General features: G+C 36.1%; 2 protein-coding genes across 2 annotated transcripts; one reads left to right on the plus strand and one right to left on the minus strand.

Annotated features, from left to right (window-relative positions):
• Positions 1-18: 18 nt before the first annotated feature.
• LOC103961052 (benzyl alcohol O-benzoyltransferase) lies at positions 19-3,015 on the minus strand. The gene is made up of 2 exons (XM_048566455.1): positions 2,561-3,015; positions 19-962 (listed from the first exon to the last, which is right to left on the minus strand). Exons 1-2 carry the CDS (start codon positions 3,008-3,010, stop codon positions 30-32), a joined length of 1,383 nt encoding a protein of 460 aa, XP_048422412.1. The 5' UTR covers positions 3,011-3,015; the 3' UTR covers positions 19-29.
• Positions 3,016-11,980: 8,965 nt separating this feature from the next.
• On the plus strand, positions 11,981-13,595 carry LOC103961019 (putative transcription factor bHLH086). The gene is made up of 5 exons (XM_009373521.3): positions 11,981-12,466; positions 12,738-12,845; positions 12,943-13,008; positions 13,115-13,180; positions 13,282-13,595. The coding sequence occupies exons 1-5, from the start codon at positions 11,981-11,983 to the stop codon at positions 13,405-13,407; spliced, it is 852 nt and encodes a 283-aa protein (XP_009371796.3). The 3' UTR covers positions 13,408-13,595.
• The last annotated feature ends 1,841 nt before the right edge of the window (positions 13,596-15,436 follow it).

Here is a 15,436-nt window from a genome sequence, read left to right on the forward strand (position 1 = left end):
TTCAGAGATGAGGATAATAATATGGGAATCTACAAAGCAGAAATGTGTATGGCAGAAGAAATACCCCTGTCAATCTCTTTCCTTACCTCTTCAAGGAACTTGTCCAATGACTCCACAGGTAGTGAAACCAGAACCAACACTCCTTCAACGCCCTCTTCATTTTTGTGCCCAATAACTGAAGTCACCATTCCAGGTACAACCCCAGTTCCAGCTCTTGCTGGTCCACCATACACACCTTTCCCCCAACCAAAATCCACATCAACAAACCGCAATCGGGTCATGTCCGAAACCACAAACGTCCCTTCCGAACAAAACCCTCTACGCCCATTCATCTCAATGAAATCCAAAACCGAAGCCCTATACTCCTCCCCCACGACGCTCTTCTTGGCCTGTGAGATCAAGTTTGAAGCATAATATAACGGACTGTTGACTAGTTCGGCTGCCTTTGCAATTGCGCATGGGAACACGACAGCGCATCCGTAGTAGCCATTGGGAAGGGATGGCTTGGATCGAAAACGGGTATCAATAGGGAAGAGAAGCCTTGTAGTGGATTGAGGGCTCATTAGGGTTCGAGTCCTCGCCCTCCATAAACACCCCGCGATTGCATCAAAGGAGGGGCATCTGGGACTAATTTGGTTTTTGAGAGATGATATGTCAGCCTGTGAGAGGAACAGTGATGTTTGAGCAAGAGAATTGAAGTCGCTTTCGGCGTAAGAAATGGTAGGTTCATGATTAGTACTACTAGTTATGTCATACTCATGGTGGGGGTAGGAGATGGTGGGAGGTGACCTGGGGTTGAGAGTTTCTCTTCCCCAAGATGGTAACGACGATGGAGCAGTTCGAGTTGGATTCAAGCAGAATTCTGAAACGGCTTTCATGAAGAGGTAAGCGCCATAGGCATCACAGATGCAGTGGTTGAATGTGTATGCTAACACAAACCCTCCGCATGCAAGCCTTGTGACCTGCCAAGTGACATGAAATTTACACATCAATGGAGGGAAGAAAAATTATGTGCACATCCTTTTTCTTTTAACAAAAAAGGATTTTCAATAGAGCAAAAACAAACAAGACAAACTAATTAATTTTTCTAGTTTGCATAGATATACAATCCAAAAGTTGTGGAGGCAACTCCACCCGTTCCCCCTAGGCAAGGGGGTTGGGGGTGGCTAGGCAGGAAAGAGTCCAATGTATACATCTAACCCTTCCCTCATAGTGTATAGGTAAGCATACATATATATAATCAGTCAATATGTGAATCACATCTCTAATAGATATGAAACCCGTTTACATACGTGTTTCTTCAAAGTTTGAAACAGATGAACTATTATATTTATATGCATGACCGCATCATAGTACTATGTAGTAGAACATTCCAGTTAAAATACAACGTGTATGAACAGTGTGTGTTTTCATTTTCTCCATAAACGGGACCTTTCCATCGTCGATTGACGAAAATCGAAAGGGAAAGACATTCCAAACATGGAGCTATTTCATGACGAGGATTATGTAATAACTTAAGGGGTTGTTTAGATATAGGCTCATACAACTCATATATCTCGGATAAAAACCTACTTATGAATCAACATCCAATAAAAACTCAAAATTTAAATAAATTGCCACATAAGAAAACAAGTAACCTATTAATATAAGTTATTTACAATTTATGCCACAACTTTCTATAATTGTTCTCATACAACCATTATTAGCCAACCATTATGGCTAATGTTTTTAACAATTTCTTTTACCAATCTAATAATGGATTAATATAATGCATTACAATATCTCTTAACTATATAACTTTAGATAAATTATTTTGCGAACACATAAACATACATACGATAGTAAAACATAAAATAGAAGATACATTTTTTGAAAAGTTAAATTGTAGGTAAATTATATTCATACAAAAACAAAATTGTTGATACAGTATTGTTGTTAAAAAAGGTAAATCTTTTATGTAGTATTGTAGATACATTATTGTCACAGTAGGTAAATTAGTTTCATATAAAATCAAAAAGTAGGTAAATTATATTCATACAAAAATAACATTGTGGATACATTATTGTTAAATAAGAACTGGTAAATTTTTATCCTAAAATTTGAACAATAGGTACATTATTTTATTGATAAATATTTTAAAAGATAGACTATTTCACTAATATATATATATATTTATTTAAATTGAAAAATGTTGTTAGATTAAGAAAACTTGCCAAATTAATTCCTATATCAAATTAGAAGCAAGTTTTATGGAGTGAGAGAAACATGAATCAACCAAATTAATTACAAAATGTGGAAATCTTGAATTCTCATATAACATTAATCATCCTTAAAATCTACATATGTTTAATTGTGCACATTAAACATGCAAAAGGGGTATTTTAGGCATTTGAAAATTTTAAAATGTGTAAAGTCAAACATAAATAATGAATTTGCTTATGTGGAGTCTAGTCATTGGGTTTTATTCGAGTAAAAAAAATTATGTCGGGTTTTATATGAAAGAAATTGAGTTTGAGGGGTTAAGGTCATATTTTCAGTAACTTTAGTCATCGTCACAAACCTGCATGCGAAGCAAAGGTGAATCAGTGATGAGGACGCTACCCCATAAATCATCCACAAGAAAACATTCCCATTGAGGAAATGGTGGCTTCGGTCCACCTTCAACTTGATGCAGTTGTGCTAGTTTGATATTGGCATCGCCTTCACGAAACACCACTCCCTCACCACAACAGTCCACAACAAGCTTACCCTTAGCAGCACACCGGAGCCTCCCGGCCACTGGATAGTAGTAAACGAGGGCCTTGGCCAATGCCTGTTTGATCATCACAACTGGATCTTTGGATGACGAGGCTAAGCTTGGGGGATAGAAATGGACGAATGGTATGTGGTTTCTTAGGCCTTTTTGGTCATCAATGTTGGATAAATATTTGAATTCTCTAGGGGTTGGTTTTTGAGGTTGAATTAGCTCTGGTTTGCTGACTTGCACATTGAACTTCAACATTGGTGCCATTTGTAAATTTATAGTGTGATGGATAGATGGCAGAGAGAGTGGGTTTTGGATTGGAGGTAATGAGGTGGTGTACCCTAGCTCTGTCCTTATATATATAGTGGAGATTTATAAGTGTAGCCTTCATGCAAATATTCATTTCAAACGGTCAGCTTTTTTTTGTTAACTTCTAGTGAATAAAGCGAACCAGAAAAAAAGCGTTTCATTACTTTGCATGCCCATACTTTTAACCAGAAAAAAAAGTGATTTGGATAGAACGTATACTAAAATCTGGTATTTTAGTACATGTTGTATCGGAATCACTTCGTAAGATTTTAGAACATATACTAAGAATGTATTCTACGACCCAACTATCTATCTTTTAGGTTTCTTCTCAAATATCATCTCGACAAAAAATCATCATGATCCAAAATCATGATTGCTGGATTAAATGGTTGGGATTTTATTGTTTCTTATTCTTTCATTTTTTTTCATTATAAATAAATGTCTTGATAGTTCTGGATTGAAATATTGATGGTTCGGATTTTTAAAAAATATTACGAAATGGGAACCACAAGAAAGTATGTCAAAATGTGTGTTCTTGATCCTCATATATATAATGTCTTAGGTTTTGTACTATAGAATGACGTTATACCTAGGGTGATGACATCAAATTTCTTGGGTTTTTCAAATGTTTTTGTTCTTTCCAATTTCTTGTATAGCATGACCTCTATCATAAATGATACAATGTTAACGGAAGTTTTCCTCATTTCTCAGAAGATTGTTTGTCGTAAGAAGTTCTTGTCGTTGCAAGGCTGCAACTCCTTTTATCCGAACTAACCTAATCCATCTCTTTTCTATTCTTTGGGGGTGAGAGGGATGGGCGTGGATTCAAGCAACTAGCTTAATAAAACAGAATAAGGATAAAATCAGACTATTGCGTGGAAGTTTTATATTATTCTTTACTTCTGGTGAGGTCACGAAACTCCCTAGCTGCTGGCTAGCTAGTTTCTTTGTTTTGTGAAATCAGAAATAACTGTTTAAATGGTCAAGGATCGACGTACAAAGAAAGGTTTTGTTAAACAAAACTATTTTTTGTCAAGTGTTCTACGCAAATTCTGGTAGTGGGTATACGACCAAGAATTTATCACATGATGAAAACTGAAATATCATATATAATCTTTACACAAGTCTACCGATAGAATGTATAAGAATGATTACTTTGCATACATTTTCGTACCTTTTAAAAGATAATTCCAAGAGGAAAAACTAGCAATACCAAATACTCTTAGAACTTGATGGAAGGATAAACTTCCATCTATGTGGAGAATTTGCATATCTCACATTTTACGAATAAGGTATCTACTCCGTAGAAAATTCATAATAAAAACGATTCAATTTCTTAATCTTTATTTGAAGATTCTCTTTAGAAAAAAAATCATTCGAACTGGAAATCGTTTATACCCAAATAAATTTGCTGCCGAACGAACGAAAGCTAGTTAACACTAATTATACAACTTAAAAATCAACTCGGTATGGATTTCTTTTCCCTCTTGATTGAATGACTTAGTACTAGATGAAAGACTTGATTGATCAGAAGAACCAAAACATTATTGTTATTTGGAACTGGTTTAGGAGGAGTCACTGATGAAACAAGTAAGGAAGAACCAATCTGTGGATTTTTAGACACTAATTTACGGCTTCAAGTATTTTGGGTTGCATGAGTTTGGTTTAGGATTATGCTTTAATTTGGTGAAGTGAGCTATACTTAGAGCACTTCCAGTATAGGAACGCCCCCAGGGCAATTGCCTATTGAATCCCCTCCAATGAATAGTAACTGTATTTAATAAATAATAATTGCTTTTTGCATTTCCATCCTTAAATTGAATAGCCATAACAATAGGTAATAAAATATTAGTATTTTTTATTTTATAAAATAATAAAAAATAATTTTATTTGTAATTTCGGATAAGATTTTTAATCCATCTCGTTGCACCACGTGTCATTATCCGAAAGGACAATTTTTTATGATAGATTTCGCTAAATTTACATAAACACACCAAATAAAAAAAAAACACACTAAATGAACTTAAGTTTCTTGAGCTTGTTTCAATTCCCACTGGTGCTCTATCAAATCAATTTGTTGAGCTTTGTGATAGTATGAGGATTGAAGTGAAGTATATCGTTGAATGAGCTTTTCATTGTAACATCCATCCCTTTCTAATGGCTCATGTTGCACGAGTTCTTCGGTGGCGTCATGAGCACAATATATTTGTGTTCTGGAATTATTCATCGTGTCTGGCTCATATTCATCAACGAAATCATAATCATACTCATCCTCCACAATCATGTTGTGAAGAATGATACACGTCATCATGATGGATTGAAGTGACTCTAAATCAAACAATTTGGCAGTACCCCTGACAATCGCCCAACGAGCTTGGTGGATACCAAAACAATGCTCCACATCCTTCCTATACCCCTCTTGACAGCTTGCAAAGTGTTTTTCCTTTTCACTTACAGGACGTGACACTATTTTGACAAACAATGTCTACCTTGGGTAAATGTCGTCTACTAGGTAGTATGCTTCGTGGTACTTATGTCCATTGACCCAATATACGTGACTTTGGTGCTTTTCCTTGCAAGACATTGTTGAACACTGGGGATTGGGCAATGACATTGAGGTCATTTTCAGCTCCCAGAACACCGAAAAAAGCATGCCAAATCCATGTATCAAATGATGTCACCACCTCCAAAATGATAGTTTTTGCTCATTTTTTGTCCCCATAAGCTCATTGCCATGCACTTGGACAGTTTTTCCAGGTCCAATGCATACAGTCGATGCTTCCAATCATGTCAGGAGCATCTCACCCTTGTTTAGAAGTCTTTGCAAGTCCATTGTCGTAGGTCTCCTAAGGTACTCTTTGGTGTAAACAGATTCAATTACGGAGAAAAACCTCATCAAGGACTCAAGAATGGTTATTTTCCCCATCCACTTGGTCTGCAAATGCTCCATATGCAAGCATCTGCAAGGCAAGAATAATTTTTTGCTCAGGAAGGAGACCCATGACACCAAAAACATCCTTCTTTTGCACAAAGTAAGAATCATGGTTGTAAACAGCAATCATGATTTTGTTGAACAAATGTCTTTCCAATCTAAAAAGATGTCTAAAGTACATATCAAGGAATTCACTGTTACAAACAAAATAACCGTCCAAAAGATCCTTACCTTGTCGTTGCCTGCTTCTATCAATGTTTGCGGAACGGATGGGCCTGGAGATCTTAGCCACAACTTGGATGACTCGACGGGAATGTGAGGCTCTTTGACTTCTTGCTTCGTCATCTCTCCTTCTACGCTCCTCATCCTCATCCTCTTCTATTTCATTTTCACCCCTTGGAGATTGAACATTTCTTCCCCTTACTTAAACAATTATTTCTCTTGCCCATCGATTTCCCACAACATCCTTGAAGAAGACACTGTAAGAAGGAAGCAGAAACTATGAATAAGGATAGATATTTTGACTTTGGTGTGTGATTTCTTAGAATGGATGGTGGGTTATATGGAGGAAAAATAAGGGATTAGGTTGGAAACAAAAGTATATTGAAACTTTGAGAGAAAGATTGGAATGTGGTTGAAAGTATTTGAGAAAATATGAAATTGTGGTGTAAGGTGGAAGATAATGATAAGGTATTTATAGAAAAATAAAATCATTTTTTTAAAAAAAAATTTCAGATTTTTATTCATTTTTTACATTTTTTTTATTAAATTTTTATTAACTTAATTAATATCTGCAGTTGGATTAAAGAAAATTTGAAATCCAACCCTCCATATTGTGCCACGTGGTACAACGGTAACATATCAGATTTTTTTTTCCCTTTTTTATTTTTTTATTTTTAAAGGCGAATAACGTGAACCGTTGATATGAAATCCAATAGCTGAGATTGTACCACATCATCCAGTTGTTGGGGGAGGTTTGAATTTTTTTTTTTTACCGTTGGAAATCCAACGGGTTTAAAAAAAAAAATTTCATTGAAATCCAACGGCCTTGAGGGTGCCATGTGGCACCCAGAACGGTAACATATCCGAATCCAAACTGCGGGCCCCACCGACTGAAATCTAGTCGGTGACGCACCACCACGAGCTGGTGTGATGCATGCGCCTGACGCAAAAATATTTATAACGTGGCTGACGTCATCCTAACGTTAGCCTTGCATCAAAGATCCCTTAGGCGCTTGGGCCTTGGACTTGTGCCTCCCCTCTCACACGAGCCCCCCCCCCAACCCAGCCCAATCGCCCGCATAGGCTGGAGCAAAGAAGGGAGGGGATGGGGTTGAAGAGGTCCCCTGTCCACTGGAGCTGCTCTTACACTTATGTGGTTTTGTTCCTCCTTAAGTTTTACTTTTGAGATTATTAGTTTTATATTTGGTATTTTTTACTTGTCAACATCTTTAATGTACTGTTAAAATTTATCTAATGAATATTATTTCCTAGGGTAAAGTACAAAAAACTACTTCAACTATTGGTGTCACGACACTTTCATACCTCATCTTTTAAAATTGACAATGTCATACCTCATCTTACGAATTTGTGCCAATGTTATACCTTCCGTTAGCCTGCCGTTAATTTGTCAATTAAATGCTGACGTGGCTTGATCCATACCCCACTTTCTATTAAAAAATTTAAAAAATATTTAAAGAAACTAAAAAAAAATCATTTAATATTTTTAAATATTAAAATAATAAAGAAAAGTTAAAAAACAAAAAACAAAACAAAAAAAAAAACATACAAAAATCAAAACCTTTCGTCCCATCCACCCCCCTCCCCCCTTCTCTCTCTCCCTATCTTCTTTCTTCCCTGCGTAATCTTCAACAAAAAAAAAAAACAAAACAAAAAAAAAAAATTGAAAACCCATCAACCCCCCTGGAAGAAGAAGAAGAAGATAAAAAAAAAAAAAAAAAAAAAAACCCAACCCAGTTCATCCCCCCCCCTAAAAACAAATCAACCCCCTCTACAACCCCAGATCCCATTCGTCAGGCCGATTCCGCAATGGGTGGGTGCAAGGCTGGGTGCGGATGATGGATGCAAGGGGAAGACGAACTAGGATTATTATTATTATTATTATTATTCTGGGTTGCAGGTAGGGGCTTGGTTGGGGGAGAATAGTGGGGTGGGGGGGGGGATGGGGGAGAAGGAAGAAGGTCGCAGGGGGGAGGGTGGGAAGGGATGAAGGTTTTTTTTTTTTTCCCCTTCTTTTTTGTTTCTTCTTTTGTTTTCTAGGTTGCAGGCTTGCAACAGGTAGATAGGGGAGGGGGGAAGGGATGAAGTTTGTTTTTTTTTTTTTTTTTTTTTTTTCCTTCTTCTTTTGTTTTCTGGGTTGTAGGCTTGCAGTAGGTAGATAGGGGAGGGAGGACACGAGGTGGGAGGGTGGGAAGGGATGAAGTTTTATTTTTTTTTATTTTTTTTCTTCTTTTGTTTTATGGGTTGCAGGCTTGCAGCAGGTAGATGGGGGAGGGAGGGGGGAAAGGGACAAAATGTTTTGTTTTTTTTTTTTAACTTTTCTTTATTATTTTAATATTTAAAAAATATTAAATGATTTTTTTTTTAGTTTTTAATAATATTTTATTAATTTTTTAATAGAAAGTGAGCCCTGAATCAAGCCACGTCAGCATTTAACTGAGAAATTCATGATAAGCTAACGGAAGGTATAACATTGGCACAAATTCGTAAGATGAGGTATGACATTGTCAATTTTAAAAGATGAGGTATGAAAGTGTCGTAACACCAATAATTGAGGTAGTTTTTTGTACTTTACCCTATTTCCTATCAACCAATATAATAGAGATAATATAAGATAGAAAGGAAAAATTCAATATTTAACCAAGAACTGGGACCAGTTCTGACCTGTGCTAAACATATAATTAAAGAATGATTAGAAACTTAAACTGCCAGATGGAATCAATAAATAGTCTTCTTAGAGGTTATGGAATTAGGATTATGAACCAGCAAGGACTTAAGGGAAAGGGCATTAAAATAAGGCTTATTTTTCTAGTACTCTTCACTAAATTTCATTTTAGTCTCTACGTACTCTATATTGACTCACTTTATCACTTATCATTACACACACTCTATATTCCACTTTACTACCTAGATTCTATGTTGTCTCACTTTAACACCTACACTCTTTTTCAATGTCTCACTTTACCCTCTTTTGTCAAATAAGTTAAAAAGAACCGTTAATTGCGCCAACATAGCATGGACAATGTAGTCTTTTCAACTATATTAGTAAGACCCATGAGTGCAAAGATGTGGAAGAAAACTCAAACCAAGGTTTGGTTTCTCAATGTTAAGAAAATTAAAGAAGAGGATAGCAATAGATGTAAAGATTTTCCCTAATAATCATTGCAAAAACATCCAAAAACATCGAAATTGATTCGTGAATCTTGAAATTTAACTTTCTCTTCTTATATTTTTCTCTTAATCTACAGAAATGAAACCCTAGCATGAGCTTAATGCACCTCCATTAACCATGGGTTCCACTAACATCTCACATACCGCACAACCAACGTAGTTGAAAAGACTAAATTGTCCATGTCACCTCAATGTAATTAATGACTCTCTTAACTTATTTGACGAAATAGGGTAAAGTAAAACACTGAGGAATAGTAATTTAAAGTGAGATAATATAGTGTAGAGGGCAAAGTGGGACACTAAAAAAAATGCAAATGGTAAAGAAAGACACATAACATGTAGGGAGTATAATGAGATTTTGTGAAGAGTACATGTGTCGTATCTGAAAATAAGCCTCAATATAGATCTTAATTATTGGATATATAGAGAGAGATATGATTTGTTGTGTAATAAATAGATGTTGATTCGGACCAAAAAGAAAGTGAGAGAGATTCAAGGTAAGGAACAACACAATACAAGGAATTTCTCTTCTTCCGATGCCAGCTTGGGGTTTCCCTTTTCCTTCCCCCATATGTCTTTGTCAAAGACGCAACATATGCATGTGGACCATGATCTTCAATGGGTTTATAAAACATATATATGCAAAAGGATGCCAACTTTGTTTGACAGGCAGCCAAATATTCAGTGCATGTAAATATTCTTTACATGTTATTTGACTTGAGGGAATGCTTAGTTTAATTTAGTCTCAACTTGTATCAAGATGTGGGATACAGGCTTTCAGTTGGGCAATTCATTTACAACTAAAACATGTCATTGATGAAAAAGACTCAAAGACATGACGAATTCACTCTCTTATACAAAACGTTTCAAATTGTTGGAAACCAATATGCATGAGTGATTTTGCTATCTCAGATCATAAAAGAATGAAAATATAGTGTATCTTCTGGTTACCACATCTCAACATATCCAAACATCGAAATTGTTGAAGAATGCAATTTTTTAATAAAAACTTGATAAAATAAATTACAACTAATTATATTAAACAATCTCATTTATGTGAAGGTGTTTTGGATCTGGTGGCTCTCCCTTAGTGTGGCGGTTCTAATGTCGAGCTTAGGTTGGGATTTGTTTTGCTGCTGCGAGTTTGAAACTTTTGCGTTGCGAAGCCTTGGTCAACACTTCGTTAATTTCTCCACTGCAGCTGCCTTGGTGGCTGCTGGCAAGGCGTTCGTGGCAGCGGCAACAACATTCTGCCATTGTAAGATAGGAAATAGGGTTATGCTGATTGTCTTTTTTTTATCCACTGGGTCTGTTTAGCTTTCCCAATTTGTTGTAGGTTTTTGCTTATCTATTTATTTGGTTGGTTGGCTTTACCCAATATTATATAGTTTAATGAATGATGCTCTTTTGACCAAAAAAAAATCATTTTTATTTATAATTACACTGATACATTTTAAGATAGAAATCAAATTTTTACCCAACTTACTAAATTGGAAAATTATTAGTGTCACTAGTGGTGGGGCGCTAACCCTACTTTGAAATATTGACTGACAATTTGGCTTTAGGCGTACCGAAGGGTTTAAAGTTTAGCTTAAGCTTCGTAATCGAGAAGAAAAGCTAAAAACCAGATAATACCCTAATGTAAATGGCCATGCAATAACTGTATCCAATTCAGTGACCAGCATATATTTATATAACGAATGCATTATTATATATAGAAATAGAAATAGAATGTGAAAAATAGTATTAAAACAAATAAAATACAGCCGGAATCCACGTGCCGATGGGAGAGAAGGGGAAGGCTGGTAGGAAGCTACGTTAAAGTGGTCCAGGTTCCGGAGGAACGGTGATATATGAATTCTGGGAGGAATCTCAGCGACGTGGGATGGCGAAAGATCCGGCGACCCTTCTGCTGCATGCTTTTCCTCTGAGAAAAATTATCTTCTTCTAATCTTCTCCCTATCTAATTCCTCACTTCTGCCAGCTAACAATCCCAATACAAAAATATTAATTAATTATTATTTACAGCAATATTAGTTTTTGTTCTTTTATTTTTATAGAAAGATATTCTACTCTAACGAGAGAAGGATATTTTTACTCCCAAGGGAGTGATTTAAGTTAGGCAGTACAATGAATCAAGCACATAACTAAGTATCGAACACAATACAAATATAATACGTTATTGTTATCTGTAAGACTAGAACTTGTGACCTTTCACCTATAATCAAAGATGAACACCATACAAACATCTCAATCTCCACAATATTAGTTAATTTATACACTTTTCTTGTTCCCATTAGGAATGTAATTAATTAGACTTTGCTAGATAGCTACTTCCAGTGTCACACATTTTAATTATTTATTTAATTAATGATAATTCAATCAGACCCATAACCAATGACATATATATATGTATATATTACCTTTTCGTTTGAATCCCTACAAATAGGGTTTCCACTCTTCGTGTCATTCCGCATGTGCGTGCCTAGCTAACTAACTACTTGATCACCTAGTTTAGTAGTTTACTGTAGCCTCATTCTACTCTCTCTCTCTCTCTCTCTCTCTCTCTCTCTCTCTCTATAGAAATGGCACTAGCCAAGGACATTAGAATGTCTACTCCTCATGACTCATGCACTCATGAGTCCCTTCAAGTTTCAGATCTTTCTGATGGATTTGTGTTTAGAGCCACATCTAATTACCAACCTGATCATCACATTAACTTCAAAAGTGGGTACTACAACAGTGGTGAATGTTTGCTTAGTTTTGATAAAAACAAGCGGAGTTCTGAAAGCATTTACTTGAATAGTAGTACCAACAAAGATGACTGCGATAGTGATTTGTATCATGGTGGTTATAGCCAGTGGAATCAGATGGCTGGCATCGGTGACCCAAGTCTTTCGGGCGATTTTAGTTGTTTACAGACGGCTAGCAATTACAGCAGCTCCATCCCCAACACCTCAAAAGAAGATCATGGCGATCATGAGGCTTATGGATGGTTACACTCTGAAGCATCCGATAGCTTCCAGGAACCGGACGAGCAAAAAGCGGGGTTTCACAAGCGTCCCATTACGGTTAGCTCCCCTTTTTCTTCTCTTATTTTGTTCCGAAAATTAACTTGGTTAGTCGTGCGATACGAATTCTTATTGAACAATTTAGCATATGTTATGTTGGACAAATGTCAATCTCGACTATATAATATATCAAGTTGATTGTTGCTAAAATGTGCCGTCTAGATTAACAGTAGATTTTTGCTAAATGGAAGTTAACATTGTCATGTAACTTGTATAGTTTCAATTGTGCACCACAAATAATGGCCTTGATATAGAAGAAATTTGTTGACAGGGAGAGAGCATGCAACCTTCAAAGAAGCAATGCACTGGTGCAACTAAGAAGCCCAAACCCAAGTCATCAACAAGTCCATCAAAGGACCCCCAAAGTATTGCAGCCAAGGTTTGCTTGATCTGTTGTAGTTTTGATTCGTTGAGTGCAACTTAAGCAAACTATATGAAATGGAATTTATAATGATGAAAGAAGATCTGTCTTTCAGAATCGAAGAGAGCGGATTAGCGAGCGGCTTAAGATATTGCAAGAACTGGTGCCCAATGGCTGCAAGGTGGATTAATTTCTTAACTAGCTTATGTATTTTTCTTCAACATATGAAATAATGTCTTGTAAAGTTGGGGTTTTCAAGTTTATATTATATTTTTGTATATTTGCAGGTTGATTTGGTCACCATGTTAGAGAAAGCGATCAGTTATGTTAAATTTCTTCAACTACAAGTCAAGGTGTGACATCAAATATATAATTTCCTTGTAAATTAATGTTTCTATTGCATGCCTTCAACTATATACTAGAGCGCTTATATATGTGAGATTTGATGATTTAGGTGTTGGCAACCGATGAATTTTGGCCCGTTCAAGGCAGGAAAGCTCCTGATATTTCTCAAGTGAAAGAAGCCATTGATGCCATCCTCTCATCATCTCAGAGAGACACAAGTTCAAGCTCAAAGTAATTATTGAGTAGTACTTCAAATAGCTAGAAAAATATGTGACAATAAAAACAAGAACAACTATATATGTAGGCAAAGAAAAAGCTTTGTCTTACAGGGAAGTTGGCAATGAATTAACAATTACAATTTGTATTTTTCCTTTAATTATGAAAATGTTGTGACCTAATTAATTATGCTTCTTGATCTATAAGTCACTGCACTAGTGCCATTCATAGAGAATCCATTTGTTTTGTTCTTGATCCATATTTTAGAAAAGAGACATGGTCAACTACCAATATACATTTTTTTTTCAAAAAAAAAAAAAAGGAGGACAACTGTTGACAAGTCACGGTTATCCACTCCTTTTGGATCCGGAGAGGCTACGGAAAATTTCAACATGCATGTGGCTACAATCAAGTAGATTCACTAACTCGGAACAAACGCCGATATACGTTAGATCTATATAATCTAACGAAAAAAATATTGGGCTACTTAATGTTAGGAAGTGCATGCTAGATTAGCCAACTAGTCCAAGAATTTCAGTTTACTTGAAATATGGTCCATGGACTGATCATTTCTAAAGAATGGAGGAATTAGTTAAAAGTCATACTGTTAGATTGAGCCCAAGTTTATGAGGCCCCAAAAATAAATCTAATAATAAGAGGCCCCAAATGATCTACAATTTTTGCCTTTTTTATTGGTCATATTCCAAAACTTGAATTTATACACTTACCAAATCTAACATTCCATTTGACCCAAAAAAAAAAAAAATCTAATATTATATTTGAACTCATATTGATTTGGATTTCACATATATGTATTTAAACTTCATAGATTTACAACCGAACTAATTGGATAACGTATTTCGATGTAAGAATTTCTATTAACCAAGTTACTGAATATCGTACTGTTTTTTTCCATCTTAATGAATAAGTTAGTAACGTTCTTTTCGTTAATAAAAAAATAAAATAAAAAAAAAGTTAAGAAAAAATTTATTTGAATCTATATAATTTATTTCTACACCGAACTTACTCTTTACATGACACACCCCGTCCCGAAGGAGGGCATGCTGGCCGTCACGTGAGAATGACGTAACCATTTACACAGTACGGAAGCTTTAAAGATACAAATTCTAAGATGAAACACCCAAAGGTGAGTCCTAATTTTTGGCCATTCTGTCAGAACACCGTTGAATTTCCTCGTAGTCACCACACCTTTTCAATTCTTGAACCTGGAGGGGCGCAAAACAAAGTTGAGTGGGTCAGCAAAACGAACTTATTCAAAACCTTCTTTTCTCTTTTGAATATACTAACCCCTCGCCGTAAAACAAATATAGTTTCCCAGAAAATGAACATATATACGTATGTATAGATATGCCAGTCATGCTCAAAGATATATCATTCATGCTCATAAATATGCCATTCATGCTTGAGAATATGCCACAACAGAATCTCATAATCAAATATAAATGCTCAAGCGTAATTCACATCAATAACATATAATCTGGCAGCCGGGAGTCACCTAATGTGACATGTACCGCTGCATATAGAGCTCCAATCTCAACTCAACATCTGAATCTGCACACGAGTCGGAACCACCTAATGTAGTCTGTCCGACAGGACTGGGTGTAATATATACGCTCTAGTGCTACGATCACGTGAAGACTGTGCGAATAATCGCGGGTCACCTACGAGTCGGAACCACCTAATGTAGTCTGTCCGACAAGGCTTGCACCTAACTTGGATCCAAGGCGAGCGTGTGGTGCTGGTGAACATCACGTGAAGGACTGTGCCCTGGCCCTGGGCGGGAGCACTAACACCGGGGGTGCAGATTATGAGCTCTCTAACATCTCAAACTACTACTGAAATACAAACAGGAATACCACTTACCTGGCACTTACCTGTGCGTCCACAGCACCAAATACACATATATAAATGTATGCCACTACTAATGCATGTGATGATAGTATTTCAATCGTATTCCAAACGTATTTCGTACGTATATAAAATGTATTTCAAAGGTAGCTTACCTGGGCCTCCTCAGCACCATGCAA

This window comes from the organism of the source record quoted next, unplaced genomic scaffold (assembly GCF_019419815.1).
Source record: "Pyrus x bretschneideri cultivar Hongxiangsu unplaced genomic scaffold, Pyrus_bretschneideri_v1 Contig41, whole genome shotgun sequence".
In the NCBI taxonomy this organism is placed as follows: domain Eukaryota; kingdom Viridiplantae; phylum Streptophyta; class Magnoliopsida; order Rosales; family Rosaceae; genus Pyrus; species Pyrus x bretschneideri.

What these genes read in the sequence shown, in the direction of transcription:
- LOC103961052 (XM_048566455.1), bottom strand. Translation starts at nt 3,010, where the DNA reads ATGGCACCAATGTTGAAGTTCAATGTGCAAGTCAGCAAACCAGAGCTA. An exon ending in CACCTTTGCTTCGCATGCAG is followed by an intron (nt 963 to 2,560) that starts GTTTGTGACGAT and finishes GTCACTTGGCAG; the next exon opens with GTCACAAGGCTTGCATGCGG.
- LOC103961019 (XM_009373521.3), top strand. Translation starts at nt 11,981, where the DNA reads ATGGCACTAGCCAAGGACATTAGAATGTCTACTCCTCATGACTCATGC. An exon ending in CCCAAAGTATTGCAGCCAAG is followed by an intron (nt 12,846 to 12,942) that starts GTTTGCTTGATC and finishes TCTGTCTTTCAG; the next exon opens with AATCGAAGAGAGCGGATTAG. An exon ending in TGGTGCCCAATGGCTGCAAG is followed by an intron (nt 13,009 to 13,114) that starts GTGGATTAATTT and finishes GTATATTTGCAG; the next exon opens with GTTGATTTGGTCACCATGTT.